The 16,583-nt window shown below is 36.1% G+C and overlaps 2 protein-coding genes and 1 long non-coding RNA gene across 18 annotated transcripts in view; 2 read left to right on the forward strand and 1 right to left on the reverse strand.

The window, feature by feature from the left end:
• Positions 1–16,583, reverse strand: part of CASK (calcium/calmodulin-dependent serine protein kinase (MAGUK family)) — a 350,351-nt gene that overhangs the window by 132,351 nt on the left and 201,417 nt on the right. The window lies entirely within an intron of this gene.
• Positions 3,071–7,953, forward strand: LOC105854147. The gene is made up of 3 exons (XR_001145858.1): positions 3,071–3,117; positions 3,756–3,840; positions 7,837–7,953. It is a non-coding gene; the product is annotated as an uncharacterized LOC105854147 (long non-coding RNA).
• GPR34 (G protein-coupled receptor 34) lies at positions 7,960–9,372 on the forward strand. Its single transcript, XM_004695937.2, has one exon. It carries the CDS (start codon positions 8,054–8,056, stop codon positions 9,050–9,052), a length of 999 nt encoding a protein of 332 aa, XP_004695994.2. The 5' UTR covers positions 7,960–8,053; the 3' UTR covers positions 9,053–9,372.

Here is a 16,583-nt window from a genome sequence, read left to right on the forward strand (position 1 = left end):
GCACAGCACTATGAAGCTATCAGTAGCACTGAAGCAAGAGTTTGACTTCCGCCAGGGAGCTGACCTATATGGCTCAGCATACCTCTCCTGACCCATCTGCTGCTCCCTCCCTGTTATGTCAGTTGATCCCCCTGTTCAGCTCCCCACTCTGTCTCTAAGGAATCCTTTCACCCCTCCCCAGCCCCGCACCTCTGGCCTGTATCCCAGTTATGTATGCATAAATAATCTTTTTTAAAACAAAGAATAGGAGAATAAATGGACTAAGGCAACGGTTCTCAAACTTCAGCACCAGAATGACATAGATTTGCTGGCCTCCAGCCACAGAGGTTTTGAGTTATAAGGTCCCCGGTGAGGTCAAGAACATGCCTTTTAGTAAGTAACCGAGGGCTATTGATGCTACTAGTCCGGGAGGCATGTTTTGCGAATCACCAGACTAAGGAAATATAGCAGGACTGCTGGCAGCACAGGGGCCCGCTTGAGGTTTGTGGTCATGATTTTGAAGTAAGACCAGTTAGCATGACTATGAGTGGTAGACTTAGATAAAAAAATAGGGTGGGTGACATCAATAATAGATGGCACTAAGCAAGCACATCCATTTTTATTTCTTTTTCATTTTTCTTTTTCAAAATCTATCTTTATATAAGTGGAAAGTTTAAAATTCCAAGAAAGGAGAAAGCAGAAGCATAAGGAGAACAGGATATATATGCACGAACTAAGAACACAGAGACACAAAGTAGAAAGTTTGGAAGGAACAGGAAAAAAGCTTCAATAAAAGGAGAAGTAGAAAAAGCATTATGTCCAAACCTGGTTGCAACTGGATCACCATGACAGCATTAGAATTCTGAAAGGGGATGATTTAGATGGGAAAAAAAGCATAATCCAGAAAAAACATGCTGTATTGGATTTACTATTAACATAATTTTTATTAATTATGTAACATTATTTTTCATATTTGCTTCTTTTTGTACAATATAGTACTTCTCCCTTAGATGTGGCCACGATAGCTCTCCCACCACTCAAGTACCCATTGTCCTCCACCATAGTCCACTGTGCTCTTCTCCCAAGCACCCTCCACCATTTTCCCATCTCCTCTTTTACATTAGATTTAAAAAAAGAAAATGCAAACTGGCAGACAACTCTTTAGACATATTTTAAATGATTATTTATTTATGCATACAGAACTGGGGCACCGGAGGTGAGAGGATTCCCCAGAGACAGAGTAGGGAGCAGAACAGGCTGACTGACGAAGTACACTGCTGAGGGGAACTGGGTGAGACCTCAGGAGAGGTCTGCTGCACCATGTGGGTCACTTCAGGGATGGGGATTAAACTCGCACTGAAGCAGCTATGGCTAGCTCGCAGTGCTGCGCTTTAACGGCTGCGCCACCAGGTAGGGCCCATTTAGACATATTTTAATAGTGCAGTCAGGACTTGAAAAGATATTTGTACAACTATGTTCATCACAGCACTATTCACAATAGCCAGGGGTAGAAGAAACCAAAATGTCCACTGACAGAAGAGGAGAGAAAATGTGGTGTTTATGTACCATGTATTACGCAGTCTTAAAACAGAAAAAACATCTTGTCACATAGATGAACCTCGAGGATGTTCATGCTAAATGAAACAAACCAGTCATAAAAGAACACTGGTGATTCCGCTCAAATGAATGATCTCAAGGTTCAAAATCAAAGTAAAAGGGTGGTTCCCAAGGACAGGGAAATCAGTTTAATGATTGAGGTCTCAGTTTTTCAAGATGAAAAATTTCTAGAGATGTATTGCACATGCAGACTAATCACACCAGACAACATAGTGATCATCTTTCTTTTCAGAGATTCCCTAGGGGAAAATAAGAGATACGTAACATTTTCTATTTTAAAATTTTTATCTAATTATTTTTTACATCATTCTTCATTTTGTGCATTTTTCCATCTCAGTTGTAATCCCCATGGACCTCCCACCACTACTTCACCCGTGTGCCATCACCATAGTCCCGTGCACTCTTCCCACCCCAGTTCTGATCCAATTCACCTGTCTACCCCCATAAAATATCTCTGGTTTATAGTTGTTCATTGTTTTTGTTTTTATTTTATTACCTTTGCTTCTCTCTCTCTTTCCCACCACACCCCCGCCCCCGCCCGGTGAGTGAAGCCATCGTTATTTTTCTTTTCCTTTCTGGCTTATTTCACTGAGCATGATCCCTTCCAGCTCCGTCCATGATTTTATTGTAGTGATTTAAAATTTTTCTGCTCCATGTATCACATTTATAATATGCTAAAAGCTTTGGAGAAGATAATGTTCAGAGAAACGTGTGTGCGCAGAAATAATCAGAATGTTAGATAAAGGGAAATGACATTAAATTGCAGGGCGAGCAGCTAAGGAAGATGGTCAAAACAAAAAATACAGAATTCCTTATTTATTTACTTTAAAATATAAGAGATGTTTCAATTAACTTGGGAACTTATAATGATAAAAAGGCAGAGAACACAATCACAGATCTCATCTAGTCCTAAATTATAAGATTATTTTAGAAAGTAAACCCAAAATCTTAAAGGAATCATTAAAAATACACAAAGACAATGTATGATTCAAATAAAATTTAAAACAAATAAAATATTTCATGTTAGTATGATTCAATAAATTAATGCCCTTTTATGTGACTAACTTAATTTCTAAAATAATTCAGAAAGAAAGCAGAAATTCAATGACTGTACTTTAAAAACATATCATTTCTTAGAAAAAATGGAAAATGCTTATTTCTACTAAAATTTATAAAACTTCCTTATTGGGGGGGGATGAGGAAAAACATTCCAGTTTTCAAGGTGGCTGGTATTCATAAAAAATATAAATAAATTCCTAGAGTTAAGTGCTGATTGAGCTTACAGTTGTTGCAGAGTGGTGGGATTTTTAGAAACATTTCACAAGGAAAAAAGGTTGTTATATTGAAAAAAAAAAGAAAAGGGAAAAATATACTACCACATTCATATGTTAAAAAAAAAAAAAAAAAGAAGAGAGCCCCAAACCAATCGCACCACTCGACCGGATGGAGAAGCCAGTTTACATAGCTCCGTATAGGGAAGCTTGGGGTTCAGCTCCTTTTGCTTCAAGAGAGCCTGCACTTGTGAGTATTCCTTAACTTCAACAATATAAATGATCCTTTATTTCCGTTAAAATGTGATTATCTGAGTACTAAAAGTGAAACCTGTTTCATGGTGACTAACAATACTTGGCTTTTAGAAACCTGAGTAAATGTCCTGATGATAACTCTGCTTTGAGTTCTGACTATATTTCCTTAGTTATTTGAAGTATTTTAGGGCCCTGGAGATATTTAAGTTCATACTATCAATATTGTCACATTGTAAGCTGCATTTTGATTACTGCTGTAAGACTTGCAAATCTAGTGGATTACATTAAAAGTTATTTTCATATGCAACAAATTTTATTTCTAGCGGATTAAAATAATCTATAGTTTATTAACTTTATTTATGCTGTTTCCCTAGTTTCAATGACAGTGTTTCCTTTATTATGTTGTTACTCTTTTATGGTAATTACCAAACTGATTAAATTTTCAGTTTTGTGTTTCAAAAGTAAATCAAGCAAATGTAAGAGATAAAAAAACCAAACACATTTTAGTTAATTCAACCACTCAAATTTTACAAAGTAGTTTTAGACAGATCTTTAAGTTTATAATAAAACCAATGTACTACCAATAGTATTATTTCTAAAGTAACATGATTTCAATTTTCATTCTGTATGCAGCAATTAATGAAATTTTGAAGTATGGCCTGATTGTCATTGCCAAGTCAAACTACAAGCAGTGAAGGTTGCTATGATTGCCAGATAGGTATGTATCTTAACATGGTTACGTGATGGTTCCACAGACATACCTAAACTTCATCTAAAGTTTCTGCTCCTCAAGGTCCCAGTGGGTTCAGCTAACTGTGCTACCTGAGAAATATTGGCAGGGGCAGAGGGATGGTGGTGGTGAATACAACAGCACTAACACAGAGTTGCAAACTTCAGGGTCCGCCAAATAATATTAAAAATCCATTCACCATCCGTTATATCAGAGAACCTTTGTGACCACTTTGATACAGCACACAAGAAATACATAATGTCCACTGGGACACCAAGTGAACTGGGGTTTGTTTCTTGTTTTTACTGGCCATTTTTAACAGACTGAGTAATTTCTAAAACATCAATAGAGGGGATTGCAAACAACAAAACAAGTGATTAACAGATGGTGACAATCAGGAATCAGGTTTAAAATGGACTCAAGCTTGTTAATATGTTGATGAATAACTGGGCCCCAGTCATCTAGCAATGACTCTAACTGATCACTACTATTACTGTTTAAACCAATGCATTGTTTTTGCTTTATTCTCTTTCAACTTAAAAATAAAGCAAAACCAGAAAGTTTACTGGTTGTCTTGTCCAACTATTATTTATTAATTTTATGTGCAGAGTAAGCTTACGCAAACCATTTTCAGGGTATGTGCTCTGTGCTTATGTTTTCTAGAAACATCTTGGTTAAAGTTATCAGGCCTAGAAGTAAATTTGAAAAGATAAGTTCTGGGGTATGTGCTGAACTTTCTGGTGAATGATTCGTGATTGTGTACATGCCGGAGTTACCTATTATAAAGGAGATAGCAAATACAAAGATTAATACCTTTTCCAAAGAAGTAAAGTGAAATGGCCATAATCTCTTCTTAAAATTGTTAAAGTGGAAAATGTTAAAGTAATCAGTCCAAAACACTGCTGACAGAAGTCATCAGGTAATGCTGCTGGTCATATGTGGGCTCTAAAGTCAGACAGATCTGCGTCAAGCCTGAGTACTGCCATTTAAGAGCTGTGTGTCATGTGTAAAGATCACAACCTCTTGATCTCAAAATACTTTTTTGATACCTATCTCACAAGGCTATAGTAAAGGTTATGTAAATGAGTTACTATAATTGTGCTTAAGGAAGTGCCTGGCACACAGGAAATGCTAAATAAATATTGGTGAATGGCTCAGCCATCTAGTTCAAGGTTTCGATTCTGAACATACATTATAATTCCCTGGTTTAAAGGAAAGTATTACCTGCAGCCTGTTCCAGAGCAATTCAATCAGAAGATCTGGGGCTAGAGTCAGATACTCACATCTTTAAAAATTCCTCAAGAAGATTCTAATATGCAGGCACTAATAATCTTTTATTCTACAAAGTATTCATTTGGTGGTAGTGTCAGAAAAACTGGTGGTAAGACCCTTGTTGCCTCCAATATAGTTTCATTTTAAAAAAAGCATTTCCTTAAAAGGAGGCAACATCTGTCTTTGCAATATCTACTCACTGGTCTTTGTTCTATATATATATGTGTATATGTATACACACACACACACACATCATTCTTCATTTTGGACATTTGTTCTGGTTTTCGAAGGCACATATCACAAACTGAAATCCTTTTCTCCAGGGCCTTGTAGTGTTCATATCTCCAGGGTAAGCTACCTGTTTTCTTCAATTTGCTACTATGACATGATTAGAGCACTTCTCTTGATTCGCTCTGTGGCCTTCCTAAGGATTCTGTTAGGAATGAAACAGTCCTAGGTGAGGGCCTATCAGATAGAACCAGATTCACTGTAACAAGCTTCGTAACAGATAGACCTCTCTGTCAGTTCTATGAAAGGGGTTAGTCTGGGTTGCAATCTCATGAACTACTAATGTGGCAACTGTAGTCAAATGCACTGGGTTTTAGTTAATGTAGCTAAAGCCTTTCTTGTACTTAACCCCACTGATTTCAATATCTACATGTGGAACTTTAAATGTTTTCTACAACAGTCCCTCTTTCATTCAAAATATTTATAGTGCTATTTTCTACACTTGGTACACAAAGGGAGACAAACTATACCTAATTCCGAATCTTGGAGTTTAAATAGCATGGGAGAAGAAACATAAACACTACTCACAGATGACTTATAAAAATAATTTCAGCTGTCTGAGTTCTCAAAATCACTGGTCATATCCTTTTCATCAGTGGCTCTGTGATGTTCCTACCTGAGCCTCTGTGAACTCCCTGTGTAAGCACAGGTTCCTCTCCAGGCACCCCTTTTCTCTTCATCACCCAGATTGCACTGTCAGCTTCAGTCCTGGCAGCCTGCCACTCTTCCTAGATCGCCTTTTCCTTTTAGAATTTCAGGTCACCAAAAACATGCCTGTAAGTTTCTATAGACCTTGTGAAATCTGTCTTCCTGCAGTTGAGACAGACTAGACTCTGTTTTCCTGTCACCCCCATCCTCTCTCCACTGCCCTGAACTCTGGAGACAATGCACTTACCAGGGATTACATAACTTCCTCTTGGCCAGCCAGTTCTCCTTCCCTGGAATCCATTTCCCCCCTCTACAAAATTTTACACTGGAATTTCACCTTCTGCCAAAATGTTTTCTTGTTGATCAAATTGTAGGTAGAGTTTTAAGAAAGGTTAAGTTCTTTCAGATATTTTTCTGTGTGTTTAATATCAAAACAGGAATTTAATTATTAGAATTGAAATTTAGTTTATATTACAGCATTCAGAGTTTCAATGCATACTTCCTTGAAAACGTTTACCAAAAACAGGGTTTGTGTTGTTCACCTTGGTTTTCCAAGCAGTACTTAACTAGGTACAAACTGTTTACTAAAATGAGATGAAGCAAAAGGTGTTTTTTTAAAAAAAAATGTTAATTTTCACATGCCAGGATTCTTCCTAGGCATTTTCATTTCTACAAACAAGAAAACCGAAGCTTAGAAAAGATTAAACCTAAGGCCACAGAACTAGTCAGGTCTGATTATGATTACCTCATTCTGAACAGCTTCGGGATATAACTGCTAAGAGGCTGCTGTAAAGAAATAAGTAAGGAATGTGGTGAGAATTCCTGGAGCGCATTCCTCCCCTCCCGTCCTACCTTTTTATGATGGACTCTCAGATTAAGCTCTTTCGAGCAGCTGATATCCAGGAAAGAGTCAATAACAAGTAGCATTGCTAACATACTCTGCTATCACAAACAAACGAAATCCACCTAGTATTCCTTACAAGGTTCCAGCAATAGTCTTAAATGACTCGCCTAGGGTATTTAAATGCAGTTAGTTACTTCACAGTCTTCGACCATACATTCCATTTCCTATCTACATGATCATTCTATGCTTCTAAATCAGGAGTGACTAACTGGTAGCTGTCCAGATCTGACTCGGCTTTATTCGGCTATTTCCCTCTCTTGTTGAGTGTTACAAAAGGCTGCCTAGGGAGGCAAGTGCTGTGCTCTCTTGGTCTGTTAAGTTCCCTGCAGGTCCTTGTAGGCAAATTACTTTAATACCCCCAACTTAGTCTTTGGTTGAAAAGGAAAACATTTCAGGATCTTTCAGTCTTTTCTCACTATGGAATGAGGGACTGCCACAATTTCTCTGTCACATGCGCAGGGCAATCTGTGTCAGAATGAACGAGTGCCATGAGGGGGAGTCACAATAAGAAGGTGGGCAGCGGCCAACGGAGAGCCCAGCTGGCCCTGACTTTATGTGAGGGAAGTTGACACTCATTTTTGAAAAATATGAGCTTCCATTTCTATATTTCCATAACAACCTTTGTAAGAAAGATGATTTTATAGTTTAGTTATTTAACATAATAAATGGAACAAAGCTTTAACATAAACTGCAGTCACAGGCAAAGTGCTACATACATAAAGTGTAATATAGATATGCAAAAATGGTCTAAAGTAGAATAAAGGTAAAGTTTCTCATAATGTTTAAGAGTAAATAATTTATTATTTACACTGAGAGTTAAATTAACTATTATTAAAAAAGCATATGACTCATTGTTTGAATTTATATTGTAGGAAGAATCTGAAGACAGAAAAGCTACACACAAGGAATATGTCATTTATCACCTTCACTTTTTGATGCCTACGGAAGGCAATGCGAAATCACGCCATAACGATGACAACTACTTCAGACAGCAGCAGGCTTTCCTTCTCCCAGGAATTTCACGTAACAGCTAATCACACTGTCCAATCACCAGGCATTTCTGAAGCATCAAATGATACTAATTGCATCATGGATGAAAACTCATTTTCCAATGTGTTAACAACGTCCTACTCTATCATTTTCATTGTGGGGCTGGTTGGTAACGTAATCGCCCTCTATGTATTTCTGTGTATCCACCGCAAAAGAAATTCGATTCAGATTTACCTACTTAACGTAGCCATTGCAGACCTCTTACTTATATTCTGCCTTCCCTTCCGAATAATGCATCACATCAACCAAAACAAGTGGACACTCGGTATTATTCTTTGCAAGGCTGTGGGAATACTCTTCTATATGAACATGTACATTAGCATTGTTTTGCTTGGATTAATCAGTTTGGATCGCTATATAAAAATTAATCGTTCTATACAACAACGGAAAGCAACAGCAAAGAAACAAAGTATTATTGTTTGCTGTGCAGTCTGGACAACTGCTCTGACTGGATTTTTAGCGATGACGGTTTCAGCACTCAAGAAAGAAGAGCAGAGTCCCACAATGTGTTTTCATTATAGACATAAGCTTAATAATATAGCAGAAGCAATTATTAACCTAATTTTTGTAGTAGTCTTCTGGCTAATTTTCCTCCTAATAATCCTTTCATATTTAAAAATTAGCAGGAATCTACTGAAGATTTCTAAAAGGAGGTCAAAATTTCCTAATTCAAGTAAATATGCCACTATAGCCCGGAATTCCCTTATTGTACTTATCATTTTTGCTGTATGTTTTGTCCCTTATCATGTTTTTCGAGTTTTCTATATTTTGTCACAGCTGAAGGAAAAACAGCCTTGCAGTTGGAAAAAATTTTTTCACAAAACTAATGAGATCATGCTGGTTCTCTCAGCTTTAAATAGCTGTTTCGATCCTGTCATGTATTTCCTGATGTCCAGTAACATCCGCAAAATAATGTGCAAAATCCTTTCTAGGCGATTTCAGGGTGAAGCAAGCAGGAGTGAAAGCACTTCTGAATATAAGCCAGGCTACACCTTGCATGATACATCTGCCTCAAATAAAATTCAGTATACTTCTTAAAGCACTTGAGGTGAACATATTGAAGCAAATGATAAAAAATACAACCTCTTAATTCCTTGAAGAACTAAAAGTTATAAAAGACAGCTCTAGAATTTACCATCTGGTCATTTCAAAGCTCTTTGCTTATTTGTGATATGTCATTTCCTTAATTGTGAAATATTTGCAAAGCTTACATTCATCATTATAGATTTTTTGATCCATTCTAAATTCATTGTTAAGCTAATCTCTTAACAGAATAAGTAAAGAAAATGTCATAGTTTCTCTAGTCACAATAAGGTCTAGCATCTTATTCTAACTTAAAGTGTCTTTAAAAGTAAATTAAATGATTTGAGGACTGACTTAACATGTTAGGAAATATATATTCATTGCTATTTTAAAAACTATAACTTGCCACTGTATTAACTTATGCCTAAACCTCTGTAACAGATGAAATGATAATAAAATTCTTATAAAATGCAATCTCCCTTTATTTATCATTGCTTAGATAAAAATGGAAAGGATTTAAAATACTGCACACTAAAATGAAACAACAGATGAGCTAAGAGTTCAACAGCCTAGCCACAGGACTTAAAATTGCACCTTACTGAGAACAAGTTTATAAACAACTCTGGATGACATTTGAATGAGGACAACTGAGATGTGCACACTCTGTAAGACAGCAAGTTGATGTTCAGGCATAATTCTCACAGAGCCACTCAAATACATATGCAAGAAAACATGTATAATGATGCTGTTGCTTATAACAACAATTACCAACAACCTAAGTAAGTATGCACCAGGAAAGGAATGGAGCAATAAACTGAAGCTTGTTTCCACAGTGGAGTAGCGCATAGCACTTCAATGAAATGAACCTTATTTAAACACATAATTTTGTAGAATTATCAAAAATAATATATTTTTTTAAAACTTGGTTTTTTGAATTTTAAAGACCTTCATTTTTTAAAAAAAGATTTATTTTATTTATGCATACAGAACTGAGGTACAGGCCAGGGTACCGGGGGTGATATGATTCACCAGAGACAGAGTGGGGAGCAGAGCAGGCAGACTGACACAGTACACTGCTGAGGGGAGCAGCGGGTGAGACAGAAACAGAAGTCTACTGCACCTTGTGGATCACCTCCCAGGCCAGGGATCAGACTCGGAAGTGGCTATGGCTATCTCTGTAGTGCTGTGCTTTAATCTGTTGTGACACCTGGGAGAGCCCTCTCAAAATTACATTGAGTAAAAAACAAAAAACAAAACTGCAAAAAGGTATGTAGCATATGAAATCAGTTTTGTAAATGATAAAAACATAAAATGATACCATATTTTATTTCATATAAAATATTAGGGTTGAAATAAAAATACAAATTAAGCATGGTAATATATACAACATATACCAGTGTAAAATTAATGGTTAAGTCTGAAGATATGTGATGCAAACCTGATAAAATATTAGTGTCTATAAAAATCTATGTGGTAGTTCAAAAGTTTTATTATTTTTGGTATTTCTGACTATTTGAAATATTTTAAAACAGTGAAGAAAATCTGTGGGTTACAGAATATCTTGAATTTTTTATGTAAGCTTAAAAATGGTTGGACAGTAAACCCCTGAATTTGGAGTATTTTCTTGACACACAGGAGATATTGATAAATATTTGTTGAATAACTGAATGAGTGAATTAATGGATGGATGAAAGAGCAAGGAGGAAGGATGGGAAGGTGTGCTGAAACAATTTAAAAGGTGAGTGTATTTCAAATCTTTTCCTAGAAATCTATCTGGATATAGCTTTATAGTAAATCATATAGTTGTAATTAAGGGATTTGTCATTAAAAAAACAATCATTCTTTCCATGGGAATTACAACCGAGATCTCTAAAGACACAAAATTATGTAAAAATAAACAATGATGTAATAAAAAATTAAAACAAAAAACAAACAAACAAAATCATTCCCAAAAGTATAGCTAGCATTAGTTCAGTTATTTGGTCACACAGAAAATCAGAATGCAGTTGACCGAGTAGGAAAAACTTGTTATGACCAAGCCCAAGGACTCATTCGTCAGTTTCTCTCATAGAGTATGAGAATTTTGTGTGTGTGTTTTGCATAGAAGAACTGGTGTGTAGGCCAGATGTGTGGAGGGAGGGAAGTGTGTGTGAGAGGATTCATCAGAGTCAGAGTAGGGAACACAATGGGCAGACTGACTGAAATAATACTGCCGAGGGGAGCAGCTGGGAAGGCAGAAGAGGTGTGCTGCACCATGTGGGTCAGCTCCTTAGCTGGGGATTGAACTCAGGCCACAGTGGTGACAGTGATGAGACTTACTCCCTAGGCCACCAGGGTCCCCTGGTATGAGAAATTTTTATAGTTTGAATACACCTGGAAACTTCGGGTAGACCATTGTCTGAGAAATCAGTATTAAAGAACATGAAGAATTTTATTAGGGTTGAATTCATTTTAATGAATTTTAGCTTGCTATAGTCAGTACTCAGCTGTATTTCAGTAAGTGTACACAATTGGTTGACTAAAGAATAGATGAAAGCAGAATTATATTAGGTGACAAGAAATATTTGAGAATAAAGTTTGGAATTCACAGAAAAATTAGAGATTTGGAAAAAAGGAATAAAATTTATATTAATTACTTTGCCCTCACTATGTTAATACTAACCAACTAAAATTCAGTATTTTGTATTCAAATATTGATTTCTCCCTCATGTTCTGAGCATGAAAAAAAATACATTACTGTGAAACCTTTTATATCACTATATATCTCTGTAGAGAACATACAGCTTGAATGGTTAATTATTTAATAATATTAATTTAATGGAGCATTGAAAGAAACAAATACACTCATGGTTGTATAAGTGTCTCATTTTTTGTGGTAAATAAGATGAACTTTATAAAATCCAGCACAATGGTTTTTTTAAACACACACACACAAAATACCTCTAAAAGCAAAAAACAGGCTTCCCTGGTGGCTCAAGGGGTTAAGCCTCAGCACTATGAGACTACTGGCAGGCATTGCAGCTAGAGTTGCATCCCTGGCCAGGGCACAGCAGACCTTGCTGCTCCCCTCAGCAGTGTATTTCAGTCAACTTGCCTGTTGTGTTTCCCACAGTCATCGGTGAATCCTCTAAACACGCTTTCCCTCCTGAAAAGCACCTTCCTCCCCTTTGCACCTCTGGCTATGTACTCAAGCTCTTCTATGCATAAATAAATAAAATAAATCATTTTTTAAAAAGCAAAAAGCAATGTAAAACTATGTTAACTCAATAAAAAAAATCGGGAAAAAAACACTAATTTGATCCTTGCTTTAGTATTTGTACTAAAATAAAATTTGGTAAAAGTCAACCTGTCTATGAGCTCATAGTGGATTTTTGTTTACCAACATAAGTTTCACTAGTAACAGGCCTTAGAGTAACCTGAAAATCTGAGAATATTTCTAAATTCTTAGAGAAACATGTTATAGACTTACCAAATCTAACGCTCTTTATTATACAGAACCTTTCATTTCTTACTGAGCACTAATGTATACAAGCAGGAAAAAATGTTCCTATGTCCCCGAACCAAAGGTTTAACTCTGAAGCATAAAGAAAAAGGAAATTCACAAGTTTATACATATCCTCATCTTGCAAAAGCTCTTCAGAACTAGTTTCTAATAACATCTCACATATGCAAAACCCAAACAAAACAAAACAAAACAAAAAACCTGCCAGGCTGTTAAAATGAGAACAAAATGCTAGCATTTTGTTAGGTTTGGAGAAGTATTCTGTGTGAAGTCAGGTTTGATGGTGGCTGAATTTCTAAGAGCAGGTCAATAGAAAAAGTAAATTCTGTTCTAGTACAGGTTTTATTTTCACCTTCTTTTTAAAATGAATTTGTCACTCCTGCTGATACAAAAGTAGAACTAATATAATTACAATTCTTTGAAGGAAAGCCCTACTGAAAGTTATCCACAAGAGGAAAAACATGAAAGAGTTCTCTCAACAGGCAACCTGGGTTTTGCAGAAACATGTTAATGGGCTAATTATTTTTCAGGTGTTCAAATATGAATGGAAACTTGTTTCACCAGATATAAAACTATATTCTTAGTGTCAATATGGAAAACCTGTGGAGCAAATGTAAGGATAAACTTGTCAACGGAACAAAATACACATCTCTAAGCAGAATCTCCACCACAGATAAGCAAATAATATGACAAAATAAAGGTTCTCAGGGGTAGGAGCAGAAACAAATCGGAGGGAAACAAAATTCTGTTAAACAAGACATTTTCAAATGTTGGATATTTGGAGTAAATGAATTTTTAAAGAGCACCCAAGAGACTCTGATAAAACTCTCCTCCCTTAGAGAAAACTTCTGCAAATCAAGAGGAACATTATGAAAAACTTTTGGGAAGGAAGGGGTGAATTAATAAATAGTGCCATGCTTCTTTAAAACAGAAACTCAAATTTATAGCCTCAAGATATATCATACCTCAAGAAATTCTAAGAGCATCAAACCTCTAAAAGAATGGAAAACACTTAAGTGACTAACACATTTATGGATGGAAAAAGAAATTTATAAAACAACAGAAATTACCATAGGAATAAACTCATAGATTTGGCTAAAAAGCTAGGTTCTTTTTTCACAAAACCTTAAGCAAAAATAAAAGCAAAAGCATCAAGTGGGAAAAATATTCACAACAAATATTTTGTTTGCTGGAGAGCTTTTTACATTTAGGCACTAAGAGTTAATACACATTTAAAAAAAAGACTTACATTTTTTATTAGAAGAAAGCATTTGAAACTCAGAATGTAATCTGAATGTGTCAACTCAGATAAGAAAAAAACTCAGGCAGTCTCTCATGTTTGGATGGTGCAGCCTTTTTTCATAGCTACATGGCTCAGCTGAGAACACGTGTCTGTAAGTGGGGCTGCAGAGCCCCAGGTTCTGAATGGTTTTCAGATGAAGATGTGGAGGGTTGGCTGGGTGGTGGGACAATGGGCTCAGGGCTGGAAAGGACATGAGACGTTTGTCCCAAACATCTATTTTGCCTCTTATTTCTCCCTCCCTTTCAAGTTCACAAGCAAGGGAATGGGAAGCAAAGTAAAATATATTTATTTATGTGTCGGTACTGTGCCAGGTGTCTGACACACACTTCCATCAGCTCTTCGCTGTGTTGTGATGTATTCACCCACTGTACTGTACATATGAGGGGATGCACCATGGCAGCCTTATATTTCATAGACATTGTCTCTGCTTACACAATACTTTTTTTTTGGTTTTATTCTGCTGAGGCACAATTCTCATTGTTGAGATGTGGTTTGTTCTAAAAAACATAAATTGGCATACTTGGGGGAAAATATTCTCATTGCTCATGAGAGCAAAAATTGTGTGATGTCAAAAAACCAAACCTTTCAAGGCTAGTTTTCAAATTATCAGGCATGTTTGCTTTGTGAAAGCTCTACTTGAAAGGATGATAATCCAGTAGAAGGGCAAACAGTTTAGAGAAGAAAAATGAAAGAAGAAATCAAATTAGGATACCTCACTCATTAATTTTGCTTTTGACCCGGAAAATGCATAAAGAACTATCATAAGGTGAGCTTTGGAAAAGGTCCTAATTATGGGTTGAATACTGGTCCTGATGAGACATGGGAACTTTTTTTTACCCTTTTCTTCTTTCTTTAGTAAGCCAGGTAACTTATTCCAGAAACAAGTTAATGGTTACAGTTATACTCTGGTTTAGTAATTCCACCTAAAAACTTTTAGTTATAAAAATATTTTGCACATACAATAAAGAAAAAAATAAAACTTAACAGGCAGGTAAGCATCTCTATCTCTCATATAACTACACATACTTCAGAAGGTTAGATAAATTAAAGTTTGCCCTGAAGTAACCTTTTTCTGAAGTTAGTTTCTCATTTTGATGTGCATTTTACATTTTATAATATATACATGCATAACTATACATTACCTCTTGATTTTAGAAATTTACACAAATACTTTCTTACCATTACACACGTTTGTAACCTTTTGCACTCAAATTGTTTTTCTAATTTGATACATTCAGGTCTCCCATACATAGTGTTTTGCTGTGCAAATAAACAGTTCAACTCTCCATTTCCGCTAACAAATGTGCCCTTTGGTGGTTTCCACTTTTTCACTATTAGAAATCATGCTCAAGTGCATACATATGGGATTTCTCTATGATTGACATCTAGAAGTAGGATTTTTGCCTAAGATACTGCCTGAATTCTTACAAATCACCTTCCAAAGTGATTTTATAAATTTATACACACATTCCACCCCTAATAAGATATGAATTTTTGATTACTCACATCTTCACCAACACTCAGATTTGCTAATATTTGCCAATCTGGTATGTGTGATATGGCATTTCTCTATGGTTTTAGTTTGTACTTCCTTGATTACAAGTGACCAAGAGCATCTTTTGTTTCTTTTGTCCATTTAGGCTTTTTCTTGGGTGAATGGCCTGTTCATATTTATACTTCTTCCCCTCTCTTTTTCTCCTAAAGAGTTGCTTATCTTTTATTCTTCCCTTGCCAACTGCTGAAGCATTTATATTCTGGATACTAACACTTCATTATTTATGTGAGTTGCAAATAACATCTACCACTTAATTATGGAACTTGTCTTCACTTAATTATAGTTTCCTTTGCTAGACACCAAGAAAAAAAATAAAGGACATTTTCTTTAAAAAGTCTAGATATACTCTGGCCTTTTGATATATACCTCTCAAGGGCCAAGCTACTAAACTTTCAGATGAAATTATCATATAATTAAACAGGATGGCATTTCAGTCATAAAAAGTACATAGGAATTCAAAGGAGGTGTTCCAAGAGAACAGGGGAATAGAAATGTTTTCTAAGAATAAACTACAAAATTCAACCAACCAAGATACGGAAAAGCAATTTTAGAGAGAGAAGGTTACCTAGACCTGGTCAACATATTAAAGATGTCTAAAATCAAGAATAGATCATCCACTAGGAGTAAGTGAGGGAAAATTAGAAAATGAAAAGGAGGGTAACTAAGATGTTGGTATTGCCTGTCAAACAGCCTAGGGAAAGTCTTGACCACTGGACAAGGAGTATTAGCATGCATTAATAAGACCATGGCAAGGATTTTGGTGGAGATTTAATAGATCGCCTTAGCTCAATGACAGCAAACATTATTAAATAATGAATCAAGAAGCAGCATAACACACAGGTTAAAAAGGTAGCTGAAACTTGGATGGAGTTGGAAAAGATCATGCTTAGCTAGATAAGCCAGAAAGAGAAAGAAAAATACCGGATGGTTTGACTCATAGCAGGAGTATAATGGACCAGGTGAGAAAATAACAAGAATAATGAACAGCCATATACCAGAGACATTTTGCGGGGGTGGAGTGAGGAATGGGATCAAAAACGGGGGTGGGGGGGAAGGGAGGGGAGAGAAGTGCACGGGATTATAGTGATGGCACACGGGTGACGGGTGACTTGATGATGGGAAACCCGGGGGGATTACAATTGAGATGGGAAAAAAAATGTACAAAATGATGTAAAAATAAACTGTT

Source organism: Condylura cristata, unplaced genomic scaffold (assembly GCF_000260355.1).
Source record: "Condylura cristata isolate star-nosed mole 26May11 unplaced genomic scaffold, ConCri1.0 scaffold00027, whole genome shotgun sequence".
NCBI lineage: Eukaryota > Metazoa > Chordata > Mammalia > Eulipotyphla > Talpidae > Condylura > Condylura cristata.